This window comes from Alligator sinensis, unplaced genomic scaffold, assembly GCF_000455745.1.
Source record: "Alligator sinensis unplaced genomic scaffold, ASM45574v1 scaffold255_1, whole genome shotgun sequence".
NCBI lineage: Eukaryota > Metazoa > Chordata > Crocodylia > Alligatoridae > Alligator > Alligator sinensis.
The window spans coordinates 626335-651625 of NW_005842270.1; the positions used below are offsets into that span (position 1 = coordinate 626335).

The window sequence follows — 25291 nt, forward strand, 5'->3', positions numbered from 1 at the left end:
CGTGTTGGCGGGGGACGTACAGGATGTCTAATATGATATGTGTAATATGTGTTACATAGCCAATACTCAGGGATGTTGTATATATTGTGTACAAATGAGATGACGTGCAATATGATATCAATTCCGATGTTTTATATTATGTTATTTGAAATGTTGTATTACCCTTTTGTGAGGCCTCTGTTTGGGGTCGTTTTGAGTCTTTTGTTATAGTCTGGTTTTCTAATAAAATGTTAAAAAAGCACGAGACTCTCGACCATTACACACCATACAGGAGATAATGCTAGAAGCGTTCACAATGTACAAGGGTGTAGGTTGTAGCCGCGTTGCTCTAAGGACATTGGCAGACAAGGTTCCTTGGGTGAATTTCCAACCCAAAGAGCTGGAGAACGTACAAGGAACCTTGTCTGCCGATGTCCTTGGACCAACGCGGCTACAACCTACACCCCTAGAAAATGTACTGTCATTTTCAAGCAAGGTTCTTTAAACAATATCTGTTATTAGACCAAATGAATAGTTGGGAAAAATGTGCTTTGCAAGCTTTTGGGGACTGGGAGACTTTGGTAATGTTCAAGGCAGGTAATGGATGCAGCATATACAAAGACCCAAGTCACTCTGAGGGAGGCTTAGCCAGCTTTCAGGTTCCCTGTCGGCGCTTCCTTCTGACAACCTGTCTCCAAATAAAGAAAGGCTTCAACTTTGACAGCCCGGTTCTCACTCCTTTGGTGGAGAGCTACAGTGAACAATAGAAAGTAAATAAGAAGATTTCTTTGCATACTGATTTGCATAGGGTGTTTTTTTCCAGTCTATGATACTTTGTCAGGAAATGATAATTTCATATTTAAGACCTAGCAACTCTGAACCGTGTATGCTAAGTAGACCAGACCAGGCTGGGATGTCTGTCTGTACTGGCGGCTACAGTCCTGGTGGCGGGGGGCATCCTTACACACACTGGGCATGTCCACACATTCATTAATGCGCATTAAGTTTAGTACCTCCAATAAGAGGTACTACATAAAGGCGCATTAGGCTGCCCTTATGTGCAGTAGCAAAAGCAAACGCTTTTAGTGACACCTAATGGGCAGTAGGGCCAACTCTACTCAGCACTAGCATATTAGCAGGTTTTGTCGTGATGCTTTAATGCACAGTAGAATAGGCTACTGCGAATTAAAGTGCATGGTTTCCCCCCACCTTCCAAACTAGCCAGGCTGAGAAGTCAAGAGCCTGAAAGCTGCTCTTTGCCCCGAGACTTAGCCACTCCAGTCAATACCCACCTGTTTTTTCTTTCATATGACAAAAACAGGGTCCGTATCTTTATCTTTGTGCATTTTGGTATTTTGGTCAATCCGGGAGCTCTTGCCGTCCGTGACGTTACCAGGGATCAGTACGTGGACGTGGCTCTCGTCGATCCCCGTTACCCACCTATTATAGATAGGGAAACTGAGGCATTGAGAAAGGCTGAGTAACAGCGTTAGGACCTAGAGGCCGGGATGTCACTCAGGAATGACTGGCTCCCATGAACCCTCTCCCCAGGTATCCACAGCTGTTAGACAGGAGCAGCAGGAGACTCAGCGTTAAAAAAAAAGAGACTGTTCTTGCGAGTATGCTTTTCTCCTGCAGAATCCTGAGGGAGGGGTGTCTAGGAGTCGGGGCAGATGTTCAAACCGCCCCTGCTTTAAACAAGAGACCACACACAGCTCAGAACAATGCTCCCAATTTGGAATCAGTGTGCTTTGTTATCCAAAAATAATTATGCAGAGAAACTGCCGGTCCCAGACAGCAACCCCTTTACTGGTGCTGCTCGTGTAGCAGATGCAGAACCTACATGCAGCTGAAAATTTCCATTTTTGTTTGCTGCCGATGAAGGAGGTGAGATGACAGAAACGAGCTGTCCCTGCACCTCTCAAACTTTGCACCGAGGTGGTGCATTATATTCTTGGAACTCAACACAAAATTAATCCTAGTACTCTATAAAGGGACACTGACGTATTCCAGGTTGCCTAGTCACACATTTCCCTTGGAGTTATTTTAGGCTCTAGAACCGAGCACTTCCCTGCATAGCACACACATCTTTGCCCGCGCAGAGAAAGGAGCTGGAGCTAGTGGTCTGTGCCAGGGCATACAACTCCAGGGGCAAATCTTATGGATGCCTCAGGGGTTTTGGCCCCTGTTAAACGAGGCTATTCATAGAAGTAGGGTCGGAAGGGACCTTGCAGATCTTCTAGTCCGACCCCCTGCCCTGGGCAGGAGAGAAAACTGGGCTCAAATGACCCCGGCTAGGTAATTGTCAAGCCTCCTCTCAAAGACCCCCAGGGTAGAAGCCAGCACCACTTCTCTTGGAAGTTGGTTCCAGATCCGAGCCGCCCTGACAGTGAAGTAGCGCCTCCTGATATCTAGCCTGAACCTGCTCTCTAACAACTTATGGCCGTTATTTCTTGTCACTCCTGGGAGTGCTCGGGGGAACAAGGTCTCTCCCATTCCCCGCTGGTCCCCCCTAGTAAGTTTATAGACGGTCACCAGGTCCCCCTCAGCCTTCTCTTATGGAGGCTGAACAGGTTCAGGTCCCGTAGCCTCTCCTTGTAGGGCCTGCCCTGCTGCCCCCTGATCATGCGGGTGGCCTCCTCTGGACCCTCTCCACGCTGTCCACATCCCTCCTGAAGTGCGGCGCCCAAACTGGATGCAGTACTCCACCTGCGGCCTGACCAGTGCTGCATAGAGGGGGAGGATCACCTCCTGGGACCTGCTCGTGATGCATCTGTGGATGCATGACAAGGTACAGTTAGCCCTACTGACCGTGTCCTTGCATTGGCGGCCCACGTTCATCTTGGAATCGATAATGACTCCAAGATCTCTTTCTGCCACTGTGCTTTCAAGACCCCAGCCTGTAGGTATGGTGCTGGTTCTTACTCCCCAGGTGCAGCACCTTGCACTTGTCAGTGTTGAACCCCATCCTGTTCTCATTTGCCCACCCATGTAACCTGTCCAGGTCCAGCCGTATCCTGTCCCTCCCTTCTAGCATGCCCACCTCACCCCAAATCTTGGTGTCATCTGCATATTTAAACAGGGTGCTTTTCACCCCCTCGTCCAAGTTGCTAATAAAGAGATTGAACAGTGCAGGCCCAAGGACCGAGCCCTGGGGGACCCCACTGCTCACTTCCCTCCAAGTCGAATATGACCCGTCCACCACCACTCTCCGAGTACGACCCCTCAGCCAATTTGCAATCCATCTAACTGTGTAGGCATCGATGCCACAGTCGCCTAGCTTTTTAATGAGAATGGGGTGGGAGACGATGTCAAAGGCACCGCACAGGTGTGAGGACTAAATCGTACAGAAGTGTTACTATGCCATCCTTGCCCATATGTCCTGATACGGGATATACGTCAGGTAGATGTATGGGGACCAACAATTATGGCACAAATGTGCATTTCTCTTCCAGAACAGCAAAGCTGCCCACTCAGCCTCCTCGTGTGCAGTTCATGTCTGCTTGCCCAGATTCCCCCTCTGTATAGCTACTGTACGCATTATGTTCTACCCCAGCGTTAGCAACTGCTTCCCTTCAGACTGAGAAATCCATTCAGCTGAGGAACGGAGAGGAGGGGAGCGGTCTGAATGAGCTTCCTACCCCCACCCCTTCTTTAATGCACATGCTTGCTGGACAGCGTTTCCCTGGATGTGCGCACTAGGCTCATTTCCACCCCCCACCCCATGGTGTCTATGACCACTGCTGTAGAATCCTAGACGTGCCTGGAGCAGAACTACGGCATTGCCGTATAGGTGTGCCGCTTCCTTCTCCTTAACTAGCTGCTCCTCCTGTCAATCAGCCCCTGCACACACCTGCTGTACAGGCCTGGGTAGAGATGGAACTAAACCATACTTCAGCTAGGAAGGGCTCTGCTGGAATAGGTGCTCTCTAGCACGTCTACCTCACTGAGACGGACCCCAGTGACAAGCAAATAGGAAAGTAGCTTCACTATGCCAAGCGCCGGGCAAGGCTAACTCACTCTCTCAACACAAGACCTAATGAAAGGAGAGGGCTGGGGTGGCAGCTACATTTGCTAAGCCCAAGACAAGCCATCTGAGCCTCAAATCACTTCTGCTTCGCAGTTTGCTGACTGGGGAGAGACACCCCAAGAAAACGTAAACACAGATGGGGCCATCCTCAGCCAGCCGACGGGCTGCGTGGCCACAGCGGCTCTGCAGGGTTCGACGACCCGGGTACCTGGAGTCTTTCATTCCTCGGTGGTTCGGTGACAAAGCACCACAAGATGGCACCGTCGCACAGGCAGCCCATCAAACACGGCAGGCTAGTAAGGATTCTGTCCCGACAGCCGCCTGCTTAGTGAGAAGTGTCCCGAAATACCTGTCACGCTCCTGCTCCCACCTTGTCTCACATAACAGGGTCGCTCCAAGGGGCTATAGGATGGGCTGAGGCCACGGCTCCGGTGGTTCTGCAAAAGCCAAGACCAGGGTACGTTTCCTAGAGCAGGTGAGGTTTACGACATCGGAGAGGAAAGGGGAAAACCACCACGCTAAGGAACAGAGAGCTTGGGCAAAAAAGGGGGGAAAAAAAAAGAAAAATCAATTTGAACGTGTTGCATCTCTCCTCCATGCTCTCAATAACCAGTGGAGGGTGCAGAGCCAGCCTCCCTGCACCGGGCTAAGCCAATGGCACTGTCCTACCATACCCTAAGGCAGCATTTCTCAACCGGTGGGTCGTAAGAATATATGAAAGGGTGGTGAACAAACTTTAAAAAAGTCAAACTCTAAAAATGGATTCTCCTTTAAAGAGGAAAAATGTGGGAACCGGTGGCTTTTCCCTTGCAGGCTGCTATTTCTAGCATGCAGGGGGCTGCTTGGGACCCCCACTGCCCCATACGCCCACCCCCTGCCCCACACACTGGGGGCAGTCGGTTGGGAGCGAGGGGCAGTGGGTCAGGACTGACCACTGATGTTTACAAATGGGTCCTGGTACAAAAAAGGTTGAGAACCGCTGCCCTAAAGGGTCAATTTCCAGCCCCACTCTCGAGACCACCAGGGCAAGGATTCTGCAGGACCTGTGTCAAGGGAACTGGAATGATGGTGCGCAACTTCCTCCTTTACATCTTAACGAGGATAACGTTGGCAGACTCATGTTTGGCTTTCCACCGATGGAAGCCTGGTGCCCGCTATTATGGGACCTGATGGCTGGGAGTTAGACTTTTGTTGTCCATCAGGGACACAGACCATAACCCCCACGGAAAAATCCATGCTAAGAAAAAGGAATATCCTGCAGTCAGCCAGCAAAGGACTGTCGATGCTCCTGCACAGCTATTTCAGGTGCTCTCTTGCTGAATAGTAAAGAGTCATTCCAACATCCCAACAGCTTGGGATGCAGGGGACTAAGAGGTCTGAACACAAGCAAAGCATTTCAGTCTACAGCCCCCTGCAGAAACTTGAACAAACACACACACCTGCTTCCATTTCAGAGCATTTATAGAACGGTGTTTCTTGAGCTCCCATTGAGAAGGTGAATGGTATGATTAGACTCAACTTCCCCAGTACACTTGTGTTCAGAGTCCTGGTCTGGTAATGTAGTAACATTACTTTTCAGTGGGGCTTGCTTGTCCTCCCCCATGAACTGCAGACTCCACACCACTACATAAAACAGAGATCAGTTGTGCAGGAGGCCTCTCAACCCTGTAGAACCGAGTACCTGCAAACAGCTGTCACATCAGGCTGGAACACCCTGAATTTCCTAGCACAGTCCACATATACACAGCAGTACATCAAGACCATTTTATTCCAGTGAACTTTGGTCTCTCAGTCTGTATAATTTTTAAATCCAACAGCAGATAAAAAAACCCCAAGAAGTTGGTTACGTCACACAGCAGCTACCACGTCAAAACTGCCTGGTGCCCCTCTATCCTATTATCATGCCCCAAGAACCACTCCAGCAGCCCTGGCACTGAAGGGAATGGCAGCAGACACTTGCAATACAACAAATGCTGGCTGTTTACAAGACCTCCAGATGAAGTTGTGCCTGCAAGAATGTTTACACTGCTCTGTGCCCAAGAGATCTAAAGCCATCACCCCTTGTTCACCCAACTAAGCCTTGGCACCAAGACTCCCCTGTCCTGGAGTTAACCAACTTGGCGTCCTAAGCAAACCTCTCCTGGAGGGCAGCTCTCTTAATCCAGGGCTGAGATACTCAGTAGTTAAGGATGGGATAACAGTGGCCCCAAGTTTCTCTGTGCCTTTGACTCAAGCTGAAAGGGGAAGGATTTAGTTGGCTGTTGGGAAGATCCTTCTGAAATCCTCCTCCCCTGGGTTGGGAAGGGTCTCACACTAGCCTCCGACTAAGTTCTTCCTCCTCCTCCAGGCCTGGCGGTTGCTGGGGTGCCTCATCTCTTGCTTCTTGCTTGTTTCTCTCTGCTTCAAGCCAGCTCTGAGGAGCAATCATTTTCTTTGTCCCATAGGGAGGAGGCCCAATTAGGGCTTCGATGTCATCATAGTTTATCACTTCTTTTTCCAGGAGGGCATCAGCCAGCTAGAAAGAGAAAACAGGGCTGAGGGGGTGGTCCAGAGTCAGCAGCTCCAGGTGGCAGATAGGAGAGGAGCAGCCATGCAAGAAGCAAGTGCCTGGAGCAACGCATCTCCAGGATACACCTCCAACCACCCCCGCAGCCCAGCTGGGTCATCAGCAACATACAGCCTCTCTGTACCCATTCGGGCACAGTGGCAGAACAGATGCACCTGGTGACCCAGTCCACAAGCACCTGACTTTGCAAGCTAATATGCAACTGTTTGTTCTGCTGAGACCTGCTGCTAAGTGAGAAACAGCTAGCCTAGAGTGCTTTGGCTGGGCTGGTGGGATCAAGCATCCTATAATACCAAGTGTACCCCCTGCCCCAATCTGCAGGGCTTATGTATAAAGTAAAGCAGCAAGCTCTGGCTGCTGGCCCTAGGAAAGTCAGGACAATCATGCTAGCTGGATCAGCTTCCAAGCAGCGCTCTTCCCCCATGCCACCTTCTGTCCTACACATGTACGGGATCCGCAGTGGAGGCTCGTGAAGGGTGTCAAGTAAATGACCAATGGAAAAACCAAAGTGCTCTGGACAATGGCAAGCAAGCTCCCCTCACACTGCTCCTTCAGAGTTGGAGTTTGTGGGGCACAAAGATAAGTCTAGGAACAGGGCTTCCTAAAATGGCAAAAATGTTTCTCGGGACTCTGAGGAGGAGGGATCCAGGTTGTTGCTATGCTTGCTCTCCAGAAACGGTGCCAGAGATAACCAGAGAGTCCATACCATCTGCAGCTTGTTCCGGTTGTCCAGCAAGATTTTCTCTGTGCATCTGTAAGCTTGATTCACCAGCACCTTAGCCTCCTGGGAGGAGTGAGAGAGGACGGTAATGAGAGCAGGGACAGATGGTGGTACACACTATGCTTGGATGAATGCAGTGCGGGGCTAGGGGAAGTGACTTATGAGTTGAAGTTGATCATAAATGTTTCCCACCCACGAAAAAACTGACAAAAAAAGTCAAATCAAAATCCAAAGACTTTCTGCCAAGGATAGTGACTTGCCAATACCCACAGTGCATCTTGTGAACCCTCCCTTTCTGACCCTGGGGTGTCATGGGAGATGCAGTCCAGTTCAGGGGCCAGGAGCTGGATGTACCTGCAGCACAAGTCCAACAAGACAATATGGGAGCATTTCTGAATTAGGAGTTTTAAGCCTCCAGGGGTTCAGATTTTTCAACAACGAGTCAGATTCCTGCAGGCAAGAGATGCCTTTGCAAAAAGTGCAGTTTAAATGAAAGCCCAAGCTCCTGTCAAAACATGGATGGCAAAAAACTTCCAACCAGGCCTATTATGAACACTGCATCTGTCCAAGTCAGGTGCCCCTGGAATCCAGAGACTGGAGACTTGCACATTCTGCAGCTGGCATCGTCACCTCCACCTCCTCTCGGGATCCAGATGCCAAGCAGCATTGCTTGGAGGGGAGCGGGAATGTTCAGGGTACGGATGCACTCATGTGACAGGATCCAAGCATCTGCACGCCCTTCTTTCCCCTCCACACTACATGTCACTACACTACACTCAGTCTCACTACGTCATCAGCCTGGCCCCTTCCTGACTGCAAGGCTGAAGAATTTAGACACCTCCAGGCTATTCCATGGCAGCTCCCTGGAGTTCCAGGCACAGGGCATCAGGTGGAGAAATCGCACCTTCAGGTGAGTTTTGACTGTTCCTAATGCCTCAATGAATGTTCCTAACAAGCAGCAAGACAAGACAGCAGCACTGGGCTCCAGAAGCTCCTCTCTCTCTAGATGAGCAGATATAGCACTTGACTACAAGTCATCTGTTTATTTTTAACTAAACCCAGAGAAGCAAAGCATGAACACGCACTTGCCCCAACAGACTTACATGATCCATCATTTGCTGGAACGCCTGGCTGAAGGGGCGCCGACCTACGCCAATGCTGCTCTCCGCATCTGGGAAGGAGATTTGCCCAATGCTGGGTACCATCCCATACTGTCTCACCATTGAATAGGCTGTATTGGTCACCTTCTTCAGGTCGTTCTGTGCACCTGGATGAGGGAATTCCACATGGCATCACTGAGCTGATAGGCATAGCTACAGGGGAATGTCGAACACAGCCCACTCTTTGAGGGTTCATAGCCACATGGGTCCATACGGTTGAATAGTTCACCTTGGTTAGGGAGTGACTTTACTGCTGACAGGTGTGTCTACACTGCTATCTCCAACTCCAAGTGCCAGCTGGGGCCACCCTCCGGTGGGTTTGACCTAGTGAGCTTGGGTGCCGATAACAGCAGTGTTACAGCAGCATAGGACCCAATACAGACCGTGAAGCCTGCCCGAGACCTTGGGCTGGGAGCAAATCTGAGGCAGCAGTCTGGCATTCCAGATGACCCCACACGCTGGTTAGGACAAACCCAGGATCTGAAGTCCAATTCAGCATTTCCTCCCCACCTCCTCAATCCTGAAGATTTTCAGGTACTACTTAGAGAGCTCTCAGGAAACAGGAGCTAGTGCAGCACAGAGGCCAGGAGCTCTCAACGTCTTGTGAACGGGGAAGAGGATTATACCTTGTGCCAAGAACCTTGTCCTTGGAGGGTGGATTTTTCAACTGCACTCAGCACTGACCCACCTCCAGCCCCATCAGTGTAAAGAGGATCTTGTAGCTTTGCTTCAGGGTGAGCAGAGCTTTCAATGTCCAGAGCTTCTGCAAATCCCACCCTTGATCTGGATTCTTCTCCCCCCCCACACACGCTATTTTTCAGAGAGAGGAGAGAGAGAGAGACACTGAAGGTAAATTTGCTTCCCTGTGACTCAACTCTCTGAGCAGTGACTGAGGTATGCAGCATGTGTGTAGAGAAGCCTGCATACGTAACAGCTGCTTGCTCTAGGAACCAAGCAAATGGAGTGGGTACTTGGGACAGCCCAATGCTCCCTTCCACATAAAGTAAGGGCTCCACGGCTTCCTCAGCAAGAGTCCCTATGCTGGGCGCAGCCACATGCGCGCCTGAATCCTCACCTGTTGTGACTCTGTTAAAGGTGATGGCTTCGGACACTCTCCCTCCCAGGGCCATGCACATCTTCTCGAACAGCTGCTCCTTGGTGTAGAGGTACTGGTCCTTGGGGAGGATCTGAGAAAATCCTAGGACTGCATTTGTTCGAGGGGCTATGGAAACCTGCAGCACACAGTGTCAATCTCAGAGAACAGCAGAGGCTACAAAGAAATCATCCTTGTGGGGGAGCAAAGATGTTCAGGGTCCCACTTGACCTTAGGTTTGCAAAAAGGCACAGGGCACTTTAAACTCATTTCTGTTACAGACTATACAAAGAGACAGGACTACTGTACCCTGGCAGCATTCCCACACTGAAGGACCTGTGACATTAAGAGCAAGGGAGGTTGGGGGGGGGCGGAGGAAGGAAACCTCTTTGTGTAGCAGACAACTAGCCAGCAAATCCCTGAATATCCTAAAAATATTGGCCAAATTCAAATTGCTGTGCTTTTCTGGCATGTCCCACTAAAGCCAGCAAAACACCCAGAATATGTAAAATGAGGAGACTTGGCTCTATATACCATGAGCTTCATTTCCCATCATTTAAAGGCAGCTGCTTCTTGTTGGGAGCAAAGTACATCTGTTGGAAGAAGGCCTATCCACACGCACAAGTGGCAATGTGCAGCGTTTAAAAAGGGGCTTGTGAAATAAATAGGCAAATTTGATGACCCTCCCTGAGTGTACAGGGAGGGCTGTGGTCACCAAACACGTTCAGTATGACTTTGCACTGAGCTTTTAAATGCAAGACGCCTGCTGAAGATGATCAACTAGCTTAACAGCACAAAGGGCAATCCATCAACATTATTAATGGAGTTTGATAATGGATCTCCTAACAGCGTACTTGGCTACTTCACAGCAGTGTTAATGTATCCAGCTTCTCAGAAAGGACAGGGTGACACAGGGGTTTAACAAAGCAAGCTGAAAGGTGAGCAACACCCAACGGAGCACAGAACCCAACTCTCCAGCAGACAGACAGGTTACCTTCATCACAGCGTCTGTGTGTTCCAGCAGCCAGCCCACTAGTACATGGCCCGACTCATGAAAGGCCACGACCCGGCGCTCCTCCTCTGATAGGATCTTACTCTTTTTGGCAGTACCTGTGGGAACAGAAACAAGACTCTGACTTATGCTTGTGACCAGCTCAGCGGTATTAAAGTTCACTCTTTTCCAGGTCCTTGTACAAGCCAGCCCAAGCACAGCATAGCAGTTAGTGAGTCTGCTCATCTCCACTGCTCCACCTCTTCTCCAGATAGGAGAGGGAATACCACTTAAATTACATGCTGGCAAAGTGGTGCCCTCTATCATCTCAACAGTTCACCAGCTGAGAGCATATTACAAATCCAAATTCTCAAGAGCGGTGCCTGGGCAGCAGCTTGGACTGAAGCAGGAGACATTTTCAGCAGAGGTCTCCAATTTCGTGTCACAAAGGGCTGAACTGAATTTTGATTTTGCCGATTCCCCCACGTCTAATGATTAAGGAGAGTTCCAAGAGTCAGACCTATATTCTGTTCCCAGCCTTGCTACAGACTCACTGTGTAAAGCCACAGCCAAATGACAACTTTTTCCTGTGTCTTCAGATCCCCAGCTGAAAATTAAAGACACAGAACCCCATTGGCAGGGCCTTTATGTTCTTAGACAGAAGGCAGACAAGTGCAAGATGTTCCTATTATCCACTTAGTTAAGAGAGTCTCCAGCTGAGGAGTGGGTATATTACAAACATTCAAATCAGAACAAGACCAAGACTGCATGCAAAAAAATTCTACTGCAAATCTAAGAAGTCTTCCATTCTGGTTATATAGGGCAGAGTGAGCCCATACAGCCTAGGGAGGATCTTGTACTAATTAAGTTACAATTTACACTAAGGAGAACTCCTACCAAAGTGTGTGTGTGGGGGGGGGGGAAGGAGAGAGGAGATGGTAATTTTTGAACATGTTCATTTTCCAGCTCAGCAGCCCATTAACATGGAATGAGCCTAATTAGGTATCTGAAAAGCTGCTGAATAGGAGTCTAGCTTGTACCATGCATGTTGGAAATATGTTGGCTACAGAGCACTATGCACCCCAAGAGCTTGTTACCATGTGTGCTGTATGTGGGATGCAAAAAGGTGCCAGTACTGGAAAGTGGAAGCCTCTGCAGGGGACAGAGTGGGCACAGCAGAGAACAGCAGCACATCAAGTTTGCCTGATGTCTTGGAGAAAAAGACATTGTTAAAAATTAACGTTAATAGAAAGTCAAGAGCTTTATGAAACCAGGAAACTGCAAATTACATTCCAGTGTTTTGTACTATTACTGCTCAGGGACCCCCAACAACAGCTACACCACAAAGGCATGGTAGGGATGGAACAGCAGTCTCAATCAGAACAGCCTCAATTTTAAATCAGAGTAAATCAGACCCCTAATCTTCTTGTAGCATGGGCTGGGTTTGCTTTTTAAATTCTGGCAGCATTTGCTCGTCAGCCCACCAGGGAGAGAGGCTGGACTCTCTGCAACAGCACAGAGTGTACCTGCTAAGCTGTTTCCTCCTCCGAGTACAGCCTGCCTCATCCAGGAGAGTCCCTGAGGGCTTGTTTTCATCTCTGTTTAGGAGTCAAAGGCCCCTAGGACATTGCTCCAATACAGCATTAGGGGGACTCCCACAGGGGAAAGGAATAAGCAGGCTCTGTAGGAGGCTCAGCTGATCTCTCTACTGACATCCTCCAAAGGGAACCTGTCAGACCCCCCTCCAGCCACTCTCTAGGTAATTCCTGGCAGGCAAGCCTGAGACTGCTCCCTGTTTCCAGGGAGGAAGATGTGATAGCAGCTGCCACAAAAATAGCTCTTTTACTGCCTCTTTCATACAGAGGGGATAAGGCAGATGTGGATTTCAGTGCCTGCAAAGTCTCCTCCTTTGATTCACCTTCTTAAACAAGCCAGTTATTTATTTATTTTTTTTAATCACAAGCGAGGTTTCCTTCGCTTCACAAAAGCTCAATGGACTGAGAAATCTGGCACCAACACTGCTGCATGTGGCTGCTTAAAGTGGCAGAGGGTGCCTGCCAGGAGTGAGAGGCCCTGTGGGCTCCCCTAGCCCAGAGAATTCAAATCCCACTGGCTTATTAGATTTTAAGTTATACAAAAAGCCTTGTGACTCCTTGGGTGCAGCATAAGTCTAAGCTAAAAATCAAATGCCTCAAAATAATTACCATGCAATGGGCCAGTCTTAGGGCTGCGGAGGGAGGGTGAGGGGGGGACACATTCAATGGAATCCCACCCTCAAGGGGCCTGGTGCTGTCCCCAGTTCAGAGAGCTGCTTTGCTGTGAGAAAAAAAGTGAAACAAGTGCCTGCAGCTGCAGCTTAGGGCTTGTGCACAGCATATTGGAAGCCCTTCACTGGCCACTCTCAGGGTTACTAAGCAATCAGGCTTGGGGGAAATGTGGCCAGAATGACCAAGGTCTTCTGCTTCTAAGAAGTAGGTGAAACTGCCAGTAACCTTTTATTTAAAGCATTTAGATTCATAGATTATAGAGTCAGAAGGGACCAAATGGATGTCCGACCCCCCACCCCTGGCAGGAAAGAGGACCGAGGTCAGACGACCCCAGCCAGGTGATCATCTAGCCTCCTCTTGAAGACCTCCAAGTTAGGTGACAGCACCACCTCTCTTGGAAGCCCATTTCAGACTCTGGCCACCCTTATTACAAAAAAATTCTTCCTACTGTCTAACCTAAATCTACTCTTCACTAGTTTGCACCCATTATTCCTAGTTACTCCCTCGGGCGCTCTGGTAAACAGCGCATCACCAATTCCCTGCTGACCTCCCCTGATAAATTAGGAAGCACCTGTTCATCCAAGCACTTATAAGCAGCTGTAGTTAATCATTCAACTCAAAAGTGAAGAAGTGGCTGACCCAACATAGTCTAGCTCAAGTGCCTGAGTTGCTGGGTAGAGGACAGACTAACCCACAGCACCTGCCTGTTTTCCCAGCATCACAGTGTTTACTGTGGCACTGCACACTGCAGGGAGGTACCCATTTGCGTTCTTGCAATCACAGTCTGAAGTGCTCTCCAGCAGACCAGACCAGAACGCAGCAGGGCTCAAGGGCAGCAGTTTCACGTAAATTCAGGGAGGATTTTCACTAAGTCAGAAGGAAAGCAACAGCAAGCACCATCCATCGGGTCAGTGACTCACTCTGAAGCATGCTCAGAACATGGAAGTAGATTCCTGTGCTGTGGTGGCAGTGCACGATCTGGACTGAAGGACTTAGAGGGGAGAAGCCTCTGACATTTCATTAGCACAGTGGGGCAACTGGGATTTTGGCAACCTGGGAGGCAAGGGAGGTGGTTGGCATAGTTCTGCTACTGAGCCGTCACCAGTGAGTTATCAGGCTAATTAACGTTCTGTGAGCTGCACTGGCTTCTGGTAAGCTTCTGCTGGAAGTGAATGGGTTGGTTTTAACAAGAGTCCTCAATGGTTTGGGATCTGGTTACGTGGGAATTAGCTATCCCTAGAAGCCAGACCGAGGGCTCTATTGAGGTGCACGAGAGCAGAAGGCAGCTGGCAGGATGTTCTCTGTGAAGGCTCCTGTTTTGCACTTCTCTCTCCTAAGCCAAAGCCTGAACATGTCAAAAATTCCATGCAAATTCAACACTCATCTGCTCTTTCCTTATCCTGGCTGCTGAAAAAGGGGAAAAAAGGCCTCATACCTTTCAATTATAATAGCGCTGAACGATGATCAGATACACCAAGATACTCTCTAGAATTCAAACCAGCTTTTCAGATCACCCTCATTGGGTTCATTACTTTCTTTGCACCTCTCAGAGCCACGGATCCAGGCTTTTCTGAAGACTCAGGAAGACCACTAGCAGTTTGGGCTCTGGTTTGGAAACTTCTTTGCCTTCATAAAGGCTAAAACTTTGTTTTAAAACATAAAAGCACAATTTTGCAGAAGCAGAAATCACAGAGCCCTTCCTCTACCCAGGAGGAGGCATGGTTAGAACCCATCCATCTTCCTAGAACTTTGCCCAGTAATTAGAACCACATTGCAGAAGGAGCGGCAAGCACTACAGAGGCAGCACTATCCTAGCATGCCCCCAAGAGGCTAAGGGTCAGGACAGCTCACCTGCAATGACTTTCTCCACAGCATACTCGAAGCTGGAGGTATGGATGGATTTATGGCCCTCTCTGGCAGCATGGAGAGCAGCCTCATTGCAGATGTTTGCTACGTCAGCACCTGTGAATAAGGCAGGTTACAAAAGTTATATTTGATTTGTTATGATGGGCAAGAAGAGGCAGGGGGGCCGCAGAAACAGCAAGGCAAGTCTGGAGGAGGATATAGGGAAGTAAAACACGCCGGCTTCATGAGCCCCCTTTGTTACTTAGAAACAGAGAACAAACTTCATTCGTGGTGTTTATGTTGGATTTAAACAGTGCAACTGCCTTGGCAATCAGCACCAGGCTGCCATGCAGGGGACAGAGTTCAGCAACCAATTAACAGGGCTAAAAAGCCCAGGCTGGCTTTTGACAAGAGGAGTGGTGTGGGCCGGCTGGGATTGGCATGGGCCGGGGCGTTGTTCAAGCAGCAGCCACACAAACCTCTGCACAGAAGAGAAAGAACATCTGTTCTGAGTTTGTGTATGTGTGTGTGTGTGGGTGATGGTGGTGGGGGTCTGGTGAAAGAAGTCACGAAGAGGCAGCATGCTGGGGCCTGTTAGAGGGGAAAATCTAGAAAGATATTCCAGGAACTACATGAGAAAAAAAAAAACAAAAAACATTGAGGCCCTGTGCTCAGCAGCTCAGTTTCAAGCTGCCAACTGCCCACTCCAACCAGCGGCTGGGTATGGGAACCAGGAGAGTGGTTTGATGTTACCCTGTACTACAAAGTAACCTCTATTCCTTTCCACCCGAGATGGAATCCTTTTTTCCGTTAAAGCTTTTTATTGATTTAGCAATCTCTTCCTGGCTCAGTGTAGTGAAGTGCAGCTCATTTGCAAAAGCAGCCTGGTGGTGGTAGCCTTCTCTCATAGGAATCTGGGTCACAAGCATTGTAGAGGCATATTCCCCCTCCCTTCCTCCCCACCCTACCCCACAGGCAGCAGACAGCTGGGTGCCTGAAAAGGTTAAGGGCGTTTCTCTTCAGGCATATTGGTATGGGAGGGACTGCCCAGGTTCTTGCCACATCAGGAATAGATGAAGAAAAAAAAAAAAAATCGCCAAGACAAAATGCATCATACATGAGGGCTGACAAATCAAGAGCCACAAGCTCACAAGCAAGGAAACCCTGACAGCGCATCAAGCCCCGGCAAGGAACAAGCGTCTTGTACCGCTGAACCCTGGGGTGAGCTCAGCCAGGTACTGCGAGTAGAAACTGCTGGTCTGGGTCAGCTTCAGCCCCTTCAAGTACTGCTCGAAGATCTCTCTCCTGTCCTGTGAAGAAAAGACAGAGCATTTATAGGGAGAGGCAAGTGCTCAGCGCTAGCACCAGTGATCTGGAGACCGGGCAGGGGCTTTCAGTAGAACCCCAACACGCAAGGCAGCCAGGCACTTTGCGGGGAAGCTGGAAGTACAGGACTTAAGCGCCTGGTGCTGAGGAGAGGACAAGGCCACCAGAGGGCGAAGCTGCCCCGCTCCACTGCCGTCGCCTGCCATCACCCCGGGGGCCTGGCCGCATCCACAGCTCTCAAATTCAGGACAGATGCATGAAGGCTTCCAGTAAGTCCTCCCAGGGTCACTCTGCCCCCTCCCAGCTTTGGCTTTGGTTTATGGCTTAACGTTGCTTCTGCCATCATAGGACTTATGGGTGAGGAACCAGGAGCTTGGCCGGTGTGTCTCTGCCCTCCCGTGCTGTCGCAGGAACCCTTTTCCTCCCTGAGCAGCATGTGACAATCTCAAGATTAAGTTGGGGGCCGAATGACAGCTGGCAGGGGGCCAACAAGTGACTCACTCAGAAGATCCTGATTAAAACAATGGGCTCCATTGCCAGGGATTTTTCCCTCCCGCCCGCCACCACCTTCCTCCTCCAGGGCAGCTACACAGTTCATGCTTCCGGTGCCTGATCGTATCAGGCATTTAAGGTATTTTGCATGGAAACCCCGAGGAAGATGGTAAAGCCGCAGATGGGAGGAGGAGACGCTCTGCATGAGAGCGTGTCCTTGCTGCTGCTTTCCAAGCCTCTGTTGCGATGCCAAACGCATGGGACTCCTGCTGCTAAATAGATCTGAGCATGCTCGGGGTTCAGGAGGGGGAGTTGCATGTAACCAGAAGCAAGAGGGCAAGTGGGGGACAGTGAGCTGGGGGCACTGAAGGTGTATTCCTGCCCTCAGCTCTCCCCACACAAGCTATACTAGCTACAGCACCACATTAGGTAGCCCCTAGCTTCAGATGGAAGAGCAAGAGCACACAGATGCATCATAAAACTCTTGCCTCCAGGACAGAACAGCCACCTCGCAGTAAAGCTCTCAACCACGGCTAGACTGAAGCAGAGGGAGACACCTGAAACCGAGAGTCATCCTCTCGGTGCAGAAGACTAAGGCATTACCACTATGAGTCTTTGCTTTGAGGCACAGACATAAGCAACAGAAAGATGGTTCCCAATCTCTATTGGCCCACGGCCAACAAGACAGAGCAAGTACCACATTAGACTTCACTCTCCCTGGCAGCCTCGGTTTTAGTTAATTAATTTCCTGTAGCTGTGAACAAGGCCCGACAGCCCTGCAAGGCAGGCTGACAGCAAGCCATGACCATTGAAATAGGTTTGCCACTCCCAAAGACTTAGGCATCACCTGCACAGATATTCATGAAACGGTGATGTACTGGGACAGCAGTTTCACAGCTATATTGGGAGGGTGAAAGGAGGGAGGTGGCATATACCTGGAGTGTTGGAAGATCAATAAAAATGTGTCGGTCGAGCCTCCCTGGTCTTATGAGAGCATCATCCAAGACATCAGCGCGGTTGGTAGAAGCCAGCACTATAACATGATCCCTGGTCCCCATGCCTGTGGGGAAACAAGAGCAAAAATAGGTGTGATGGGATTTGCTATTGCAGGGCTCCCATTCCGCTGTGTGAGGGTACAGCTGGGGTGGGGAGAAGGAAGCCACAGCTGAAAGTCTCAGGACATGAGGCAGACAAGCTGCAGACTTTTGCTTCCTGTTACTTAGGGATGTTGGCCTGGAAGGAAATCCTGCACCATTCTGGCCAGGCCATACCTATTTTCTTGTACTAACACTGCTCTTTAGTTAGCACAGCTCATCTACCCTGGTGTTTACTTCACGAACTCTGGCAGCTGCAGCCCAGTGTGAAAAGAAAGCCTCAGCCTGAAGAGCTAACCTTCCAAACTGACATCATACAAGCAAGGGCAATTACCACGTATTTGGGCAATGACGTTCAACACATGCAGCCTGTTACCGACAGGGTTTAGGCAGGGCCCTTGCCTCCCAGACTGTAAGAACAAAAGGAACATAAGGGTTTAGAGGCCTGGAGTCATGGAGGGTGTGGGGCCAGTGCAGGAGAAAGGCACCAAGGGGCTGTTGCTTGTGTAGCTCAAGTGGGGAGCAAAAGAGCCATGTTGAGTCACTGAACCATGCTGCTTATTTGTTATGTTCCATCAAGTGCCTGCAGGCCCCTGGGTATGTGTCACTCAATATATTCTTCCAAGCAGCAGATGTCAATAGCCCTGGCATACAGCAAGCTTCCAGGGAAGGCCTGGGTTGGTTCCTTTCTCTTCCTTGACTGCCAAGTCAGACGCCGCAGCAAAGCAGCCTCCTGAACATAAGCCTGTCGACTTTCAGCTCTCCCCAGCTCCCACCACAAAGCTGCCAAATGTGTCAACACACACTAGCTCAGCAGAGAGATTAAGGCTACAGGTAAGTCACAGGACTGGCCCTACAGGAAAAAGCAGCTTGTTCCACCATGCACCTCAGTTCTTCCTCCCCAAAGGACGCTGTCAGAATAAGCTCCCAAAGAGGATGAAGCACCATCATTCTTCGGTCATGTATTACATTGCACTTCAGAGCGTAATAAATAAGCAGAGAGACTGGCAGTCACATGGGGGATAACAGCCTTCATTCACACAGCAGGATTAGACTGTACCGTACATTATCTGCTTTGCAGCTGGGCAGATTCAGTCTTAAAATAGGTCTGACTATTAGGACGTATATAACAAAAGCAAAACTACTGAGTGCATTCTTCTTGCATCAGCCTCTTGCTCCTAGCCTGGGTCCCAGAGGCCTGAAACATCCACTCCAAGAAAACCAAGTCAGCATCTCTGAATCTGTACTAAGCCTCCCAACATGATGTCACCTGGCTATTAACAGGTTTTGGCTTCACTGGCCACAGGATCAGTCATGAGGAGCAGCCAACAAAAGCAACCCCTGCACATTGTATTGGTGAATAAAACTAGTATTGGAAATCCAGCCTTAAAAAAACAGCTTCCCATTTGTACAGCTCAGAGACAAACCGCTTGGAAAAAGAAAGGGTTAAATGGCTTTGATTAATTTAACCACTGTCTCTTCCCTGCAGTAAGGGGAGAGCATCAGGCCAAGAGACTTCTTGTTTCAGCAACTGCAGCGTGTACGTCTCCAGGCATTACACATGCAGAGCGCCACTGGAGCACAGCCACCTTGGGGAGTGGGACAGACTATCGGGTCAGCGACTGGCTTGCAACAGGATCAGCTGGGAAGAGAAGGATTGTAGACAACAGCCACGAGCAAATGGCTGCTGCTTAATGCCCAGGGTTTGTGGTGCAGACCAGGCTTTGGCCTTTGGGATCTTACCAGGTTGAGGTCATTTACAAGGAAATGGTGTGATCAGGCTTCCCCTTCTGCTGTTCACTATGTGCTTAGAGTTCCCTGCTCAAGCCACACACAGGTGTGGATGTTGTCACAGTTGTCACCTTTTACTCCAGTGAGCAGGAGGCTCCTGGTACAAGCTGGGACACAAACCTGCAGGGCTCACCCCATTCACCTGGGCGCAGGTCCATCTCCAGCACATCCATCAGAGGATCCTCCTTAGCCTCCTGTGAGTTCCTCAGAGCCAACACAGGGCCTCTTCTCTCTGGGGAAATCTAGTTGCAAACAAACATCTCCATGCTGCCTACTTCACTCATCTACCCAAGTCCAGACTTGCTTTGTGTCCACACTCAAATCTCGAGTGGGTCTCCCCGAGGTGTCCTCATGGACACCTAAACCATCAGCTGCAGCTCAGGATCACCACAGAGCTCTTGATGTTCCCCTCCCTGCCATCTTCCTTGATCACTGTGGGCACCGAATCTGGCTTTGACAAACACAGCTTCGCTGTTCCTGAACCCACTCAAAGCTGTTAAAGGAGGAGGAGGGATATGGATTTCAAGACAGATAAAATCCTTAAACTTGGGAGAGACTATAAAGAAATGTGACTGCCAAGGGGGGCAAAAATGCAGGTTTAAGTCTGGAATCCTTGTGGAGGTAGAAAGGCCCTCCTCAAGGCTGGGTGAGAGCAATACTCACCGTCCATCTCCACCAGCAGCTGGTTCAAGGTCTGCTCCCCCTCAGCGTTGAAGAATGACATGCTGGTCGAGCGTTTCTTACCCACAGCATCTATCTCATCAATATACACAATACAGGGGGCACGAGCCCGGGCTTCTTTGAAGAGGCTACGAACACGAGCCGCTCCAAGACCTAGGGAAGGGCAAGGAATTAGGGGAGAAATAGGGAAATTACAAAGCTGTATACACATATATATGTGGTACAATAGCACCAATAGGCCACAACCAAGACAGAAGCCTGGCCCTGTTCAAATGCTCGGCAGGTAATAACCCTTGCTGTCAAGAGATTACAATCAAGCAAAAGGACAGATAGACAGACCAGAAGTGAGACGTAAAAAAGTAAAATGAAAGACTAAGGTCATATAACAAATCAGGACACAAATATGCAACATCCTAAGTCCCGACCAGTACTAGAGCACACTGCCTCTTCACTGAGCTCACAGTACTCCAGGCATCCTCAAGAGCTGCTCTAGGAAAAAAAAAAGGCCTTTCACTCTAGGCACACCTGTCCCTGCTGTGGGTTAGAGATTCACCCACCCAGCCCCTGTGCTGTGCTCTATGTAAGAAGCCAGCCTCCTAGGGAGGGCAGAGTCACCCTTACCCTTACACAGGGAAAGCAGCCTGGAGGGGAGAGCTTCAGTTCCAGAAACACGAGGCAACAGTGCATATGCAGACTGGGCAGTCAGTGAGTAGGGGTCCTGGGCAACCACTCTGTTGGTTAGGGGACAGGCCTGGCTGCTGGCAGGAAAAAAGAGGGGCACAGCAGTGTGAATGCCACACCCTAGGAAGCAAGGATTGCTGCTGCAGGGGCTGAGGACATCAGGTTTGCTACAGGCAGCAGGACAGAGAGCTCTCCCCTGAACAGCAGAGGGGGATGGAAAGAGGACACATCACGATAGTCAGGCAGGGGGCTCATGCTGGCAGTTGTGCCAATGGCACCGACTATCGGTGCCAACACACGTTGCATCATCTACACATGCTCAGGCCAACCTTGCCTGAGTTTGGCTCCTTGTTCCAGGCACAGGCAGCAGTTTTGCATGCACCATCAGACTGAATTACCCCTCCACCTCCATTCTTTCCTGTCCAAGGTCAACAGACTTACCTCCTATCACCTCTATGAACTCGGAGCCAGCCATTGCCAGAAACGGCACTTTTGCCTCGGTAGCCACGGCCTTTGCTAACAAGGTCTTTCCACAGCCAGGGGGGCCAAGTAACAGGACACCTTTGGGCACCTTGGCCCCAAGCTGGAGGTAGCGGTCTGGGCTCTGCAATCACAACACAGTTCTGTCAGGTGCTGGAGGGTAGGCAGAAGGAAAGGAGGAGCGGGGGCTGGCCATGGTGTACATTTTTAGAGGGGCAACATTCACAGTTTAATTTGTGACTTTATCCAAAACAGGCAAGAAAAGCATCAGGGACTCTGAGTTCACGTGAGCAGCAGCCTGCACTCTCTTGCTCAGCACCCGCCATTACAGAGACTGGCTTTTGCTGTCACTGGCAGCTTGTTTAAACAGGCTCAGCACAAGACAAAGAGAGTGCATCCTGCTTAGACCATTCAGGAACACAGGCAGCAGAGACACTGGAGCTCATTCGCCCCCCGCCCCCTGCAGAAGAAAGGATTATTAAACATTAGAAGGACTGTGAACAAGATGCACAGCTAAGGAAAGGTGAGCCTGAGGAATTCTACCCGACTCCAACATTCCCTCCCTGCAGGGACGACCTCTGTCTTTTGCTATCTAGGTCAGAATCACTCTGACCCTGGGAATCAGGCTGCGCTCATATGGGCTGTCCAGCAGATCTGCCCTCTCCTCCTCTGTTCACAGCAAAAGCATTTGTAGTTCTTACCTTCAAGTAATCCACAAATTCCCTGACCTCCATTTTGGCTTCATGCATTCCTGACACGTCCTTGAAGCTCCCGTCCCCTCATTTTGGGCTTCTTGCTTCCCTGCCACGTCCTTGAAGCTGATCCCTTTCCCAGACTTCCCGTCTACAATGGTGAAGCGAGCCATTTTCAGCTGGTTCTGTAAAGGAGACAGCATGTGAAATCTAAGGGCAGAGTCTTGGCATGGAAGGAGGGGCAGACTAGCAATGCTGGGTGAGATCAGATAATAGAATTCACCTACTTCCTTGAGCTATAGGAAGCATAATGCATGATCTCCTCTAACAAGACGCATCACAAAGCCCAGCATATGTCTCTGTCTGTTGTAACTGAGCAGAGTGACTCAGTGCCACCAGTGTTTCACTTTTGTGAAGACAGTAGTGCCATTCTGGTAACAGGGGCTGGTCAGTAACTTTCCTAACTGATACCTTTTCCAGTAATAGACACCGAGGAAACCTGCAGCAGCTCCACCTCCCAACCAAACAATCAAGTTCAAAATCTGAGCAGAGGGCCCAGATCTGCAGGGCAATATCCTCATTCTGATTTCTAATCCTTACACCTTAGGTATATTTGGGCTGGATATAAGTGAATGTGGAGAAACATAAGTGAATGGCTCTTTACCATCAATACACCACTCTGCACTATCATCTGGCACTGCTGCCACGGTTTCTGTTCCAAGGCAGTTCACAAATGGAACTACAGGCTCTCAAATGTAACAGGCACCACATTTGAGCCTCCTGGTGTGCGTTAAACCACAGTGACAGTCAAAACAACAATTTAGTTAAACACCCTCCCTGTAACTGCTCATTATGCTTTGCTGAAAACAGCTACTAAGAATTTTTTTTTAAGGTGTGGGGGGAGTTTATGGCAGTTCAGACCCTCGAAACACAGGTCCAACTGCAGAGAGTCAGACAGGGAGGGCCCAACTATAACCACACATGCCAGAGCAGAAACTAGCCCAGAAAGCCCCCTGCGCTCCAAGCTTTTTTAAAGCTCCTCTTCTCTTCCAAGCAGTTGCATTTCATTCTACAAAATGAATGCAGAGCCAGCAAAGAAATGCCCGGGCAGAGATATGCCGGGAAACATCTTAATGGGGATTTGGATTCAGTGCTCTCTTCATTCAGGAGTCCCTAGGATTAATGCAACCACACCCAGGTCAGATTTACACAGTCCTGTCTGCTGATGGAGGGGCAAAGGGGATCTGATTGATGTTACACGCAGGGCCTGTGGCGTGAGGGGAAGAGGCCAGCCCCTAATGAAATCCAGAATTTGAACATGTTTTATAAATTGAGAAGTCGTTTTGCAAAAACCAGAGATTCCTACTCACAACTGTATGGGAGGCATGTTGGCAAGCCAGAACGAAAAACACCATTTGCAGCTGCAACTCATTAGTGAGCTTTGAAAATAGCATAGCAAACTGCATTGCAAATTCACTGAGCTCAGCCCTTCTTGCTGTCAGGGAAAGAAAGGGCCTCAGCTGAAGCCAGTTACTGTATAATCTAGTCAGCTGATCAGGATAGGAAAAGATGCAAGATATGTCAAGACCGCACAGTTTCTGGCATCAGTTAATTCTCATCCTCTGTTGACTTTATGGGGGGGGAGGAGGAGATCAGGCCAATACAAGATGAGACAAACCAAAAGCTTCAAGACAACTAAAAGCAGCTGGGCTTGGTGTACTTACAAAGGCACTGAATCCTCCTTCCCGTTCTGCTCTCAAAGCCAGACGCCCGAAGTACCAAAACAAGGCTATTCCCACTGTGATTACTCCCAGGGTACGAAGGGCCCTGAAAAACAAACACAATACGGTAGCAAGCCAGGTACAGATTTCAGCAGATAGCCACAAAACACTTATTCAACTGATCTATTCTTGGGATATTACAAAGGCCCTAGCAGTTCATCTAGAAGTGCAATAACGGAGGGGGAAAAAAACAGAAGAAAAATGGCATCCTTACAAGAATATTTTTCATACAACAAAAACCACAAGTTACATAACTGAAAGGGGTCAACACAGGCCAGGCAGATACAGACAACATCTGCCAAAGTGACACTGCCTTATCACCTCTCTCAGAGGCATATCTGCTCGTGACAAAAATGGGCTAGATCTTGTGCAGCCAATTTATGTCTCACTCAGGATCCGGTGGGGGTAAGGCAGCATACTTCTCCAAGTGAGCAGAGCTAAACAGAGGGGCCTAACGGCTCCTTTGCACGGATTGGACCCAGCGCCCTAAATCCTCTGGGTAGCTAAAGGTTTGGCTCCTTAGATCAGAGCCACCACGGGGCTGCTCAATTCTACATGGGCTAGTAATGGACCTCCAGGGCCAGTTACTTAGGCAGGGATCACTGGACTGCAAAGTGCAGTCATGGTCCTTGGATCATGGTCATGGTTCTTAGGGTCTCTATGCATACAACACTGCTGGGTCTCCAGGTCCTAAAGCTTTGTCTACAGCACAGGGAGTTAGAAAAAACAGTCACCTTTATTTTGCCAACAGTGCAAACAAGGTCTTGGTTCTGCAAGGTGCCTAGCATCTGAACAGACCCAGAGCTGCAAGTACAGTATACCTCACATGATCAGGCCCTGAATTTTGAAGTCACCAAGAATAATGTACAACCCTACATCTTTTAGGGTTCCTCTTTTCACAGGGGAACAGTGTTGTTAGGTAATGGATATGCAGCCAGGAACACAAGTTTGCTGCTTATAGAAAAAAAAGAATGGGGGGGGGGGGGGGGGCAGGAATTATGCATCTACAAGTTTCAGTCACATGATCAGAAAGAAGCAATAAATGCTGCATCTCATTCTGAAGCAGTTCCCTTCACAGTCAGGGATGAAAAATTGCCATGTCTACTGCTCTTCAGGAGCCCCTGAAGGAAAGCCCATGCACACCCAGTTGATGCTGTTACCATCTGCTACATTACAAGAATGCAGCTAAGTAATGCTGGAAGACGGCTACGGCTCCCCTGAACCAGCAGGGTAATTTGAAACGTCACGGCACCCTTTCCCTTCCATTTTTATGGTAAAGGAATTTCTTGGGCTAGAAGATGCCAGATTTCTGCAGCTTTGCTAGTGGCTTAGAGAGTAAGCAGTTGATTAAGAGCATTTCCTACACTCGAGTCATGCACATGCTTAGAGACAGCTTCCCTCTACCATGGTCTGTTTGCGCTCCAGGAAGGAGGCGCTTCTTTCTGGACACGTCCAAGTTCCTAGTAAGGGGGCTTTATAAGTCTGTTTGTGCTCTGGATTCCATAAATCTTCTTTTGCAAAAACATGCTGCCAGCTTTAATAGAAGGACAAATAAACCACAGCAGCAGCAAACAGACTGCAAGATGCTGGTACTGGTGTTTAGAAACAAACTCCCCCCCCC

The 25291-nt window shown here is 49.4% G+C and overlaps 1 protein-coding gene across 1 annotated transcript in view; it reads right to left on the minus strand.

Annotated features, from left to right (window-relative positions):
- Window positions 1-5452: 5452 nt before the first annotated feature.
- Window positions 5453-25291, minus strand: part of SPG7 (SPG7, paraplegin matrix AAA peptidase subunit) — a 27933-nt gene continuing 8094 nt past the window's right edge. The window contains exons 6-18 of the mRNA XM_006027869.2: window positions 23614-23716; window positions 21999-22074; window positions 21899-21948; window positions 21159-21321; window positions 20019-20189; window positions 17406-17530; window positions 15860-15962; window positions 14659-14769; window positions 10544-10659; window positions 9532-9688; window positions 8400-8563; window positions 7282-7359; window positions 5453-6524 (exon numbers count right to left, since the gene is read on the minus strand). Of these exons, the coding sequence (XP_006027931.1) occupies window positions 6318-6524; window positions 7282-7359; window positions 8400-8563; window positions 9532-9688; window positions 10544-10659; window positions 14659-14769; window positions 15860-15962; window positions 17406-17530; window positions 20019-20189; window positions 21159-21321; window positions 21899-21948; window positions 21999-22074; window positions 23614-23716 (1624 nt within the window). The 3' untranslated portion in view covers window positions 5453-6317. The remainder of the gene's footprint in view (window positions 6525-7281; window positions 7360-8399; window positions 8564-9531; window positions 9689-10543; window positions 10660-14658; window positions 14770-15859; window positions 15963-17405; window positions 17531-20018; window positions 20190-21158; window positions 21322-21898; window positions 21949-21998; window positions 22075-23613; window positions 23717-25291) is intronic.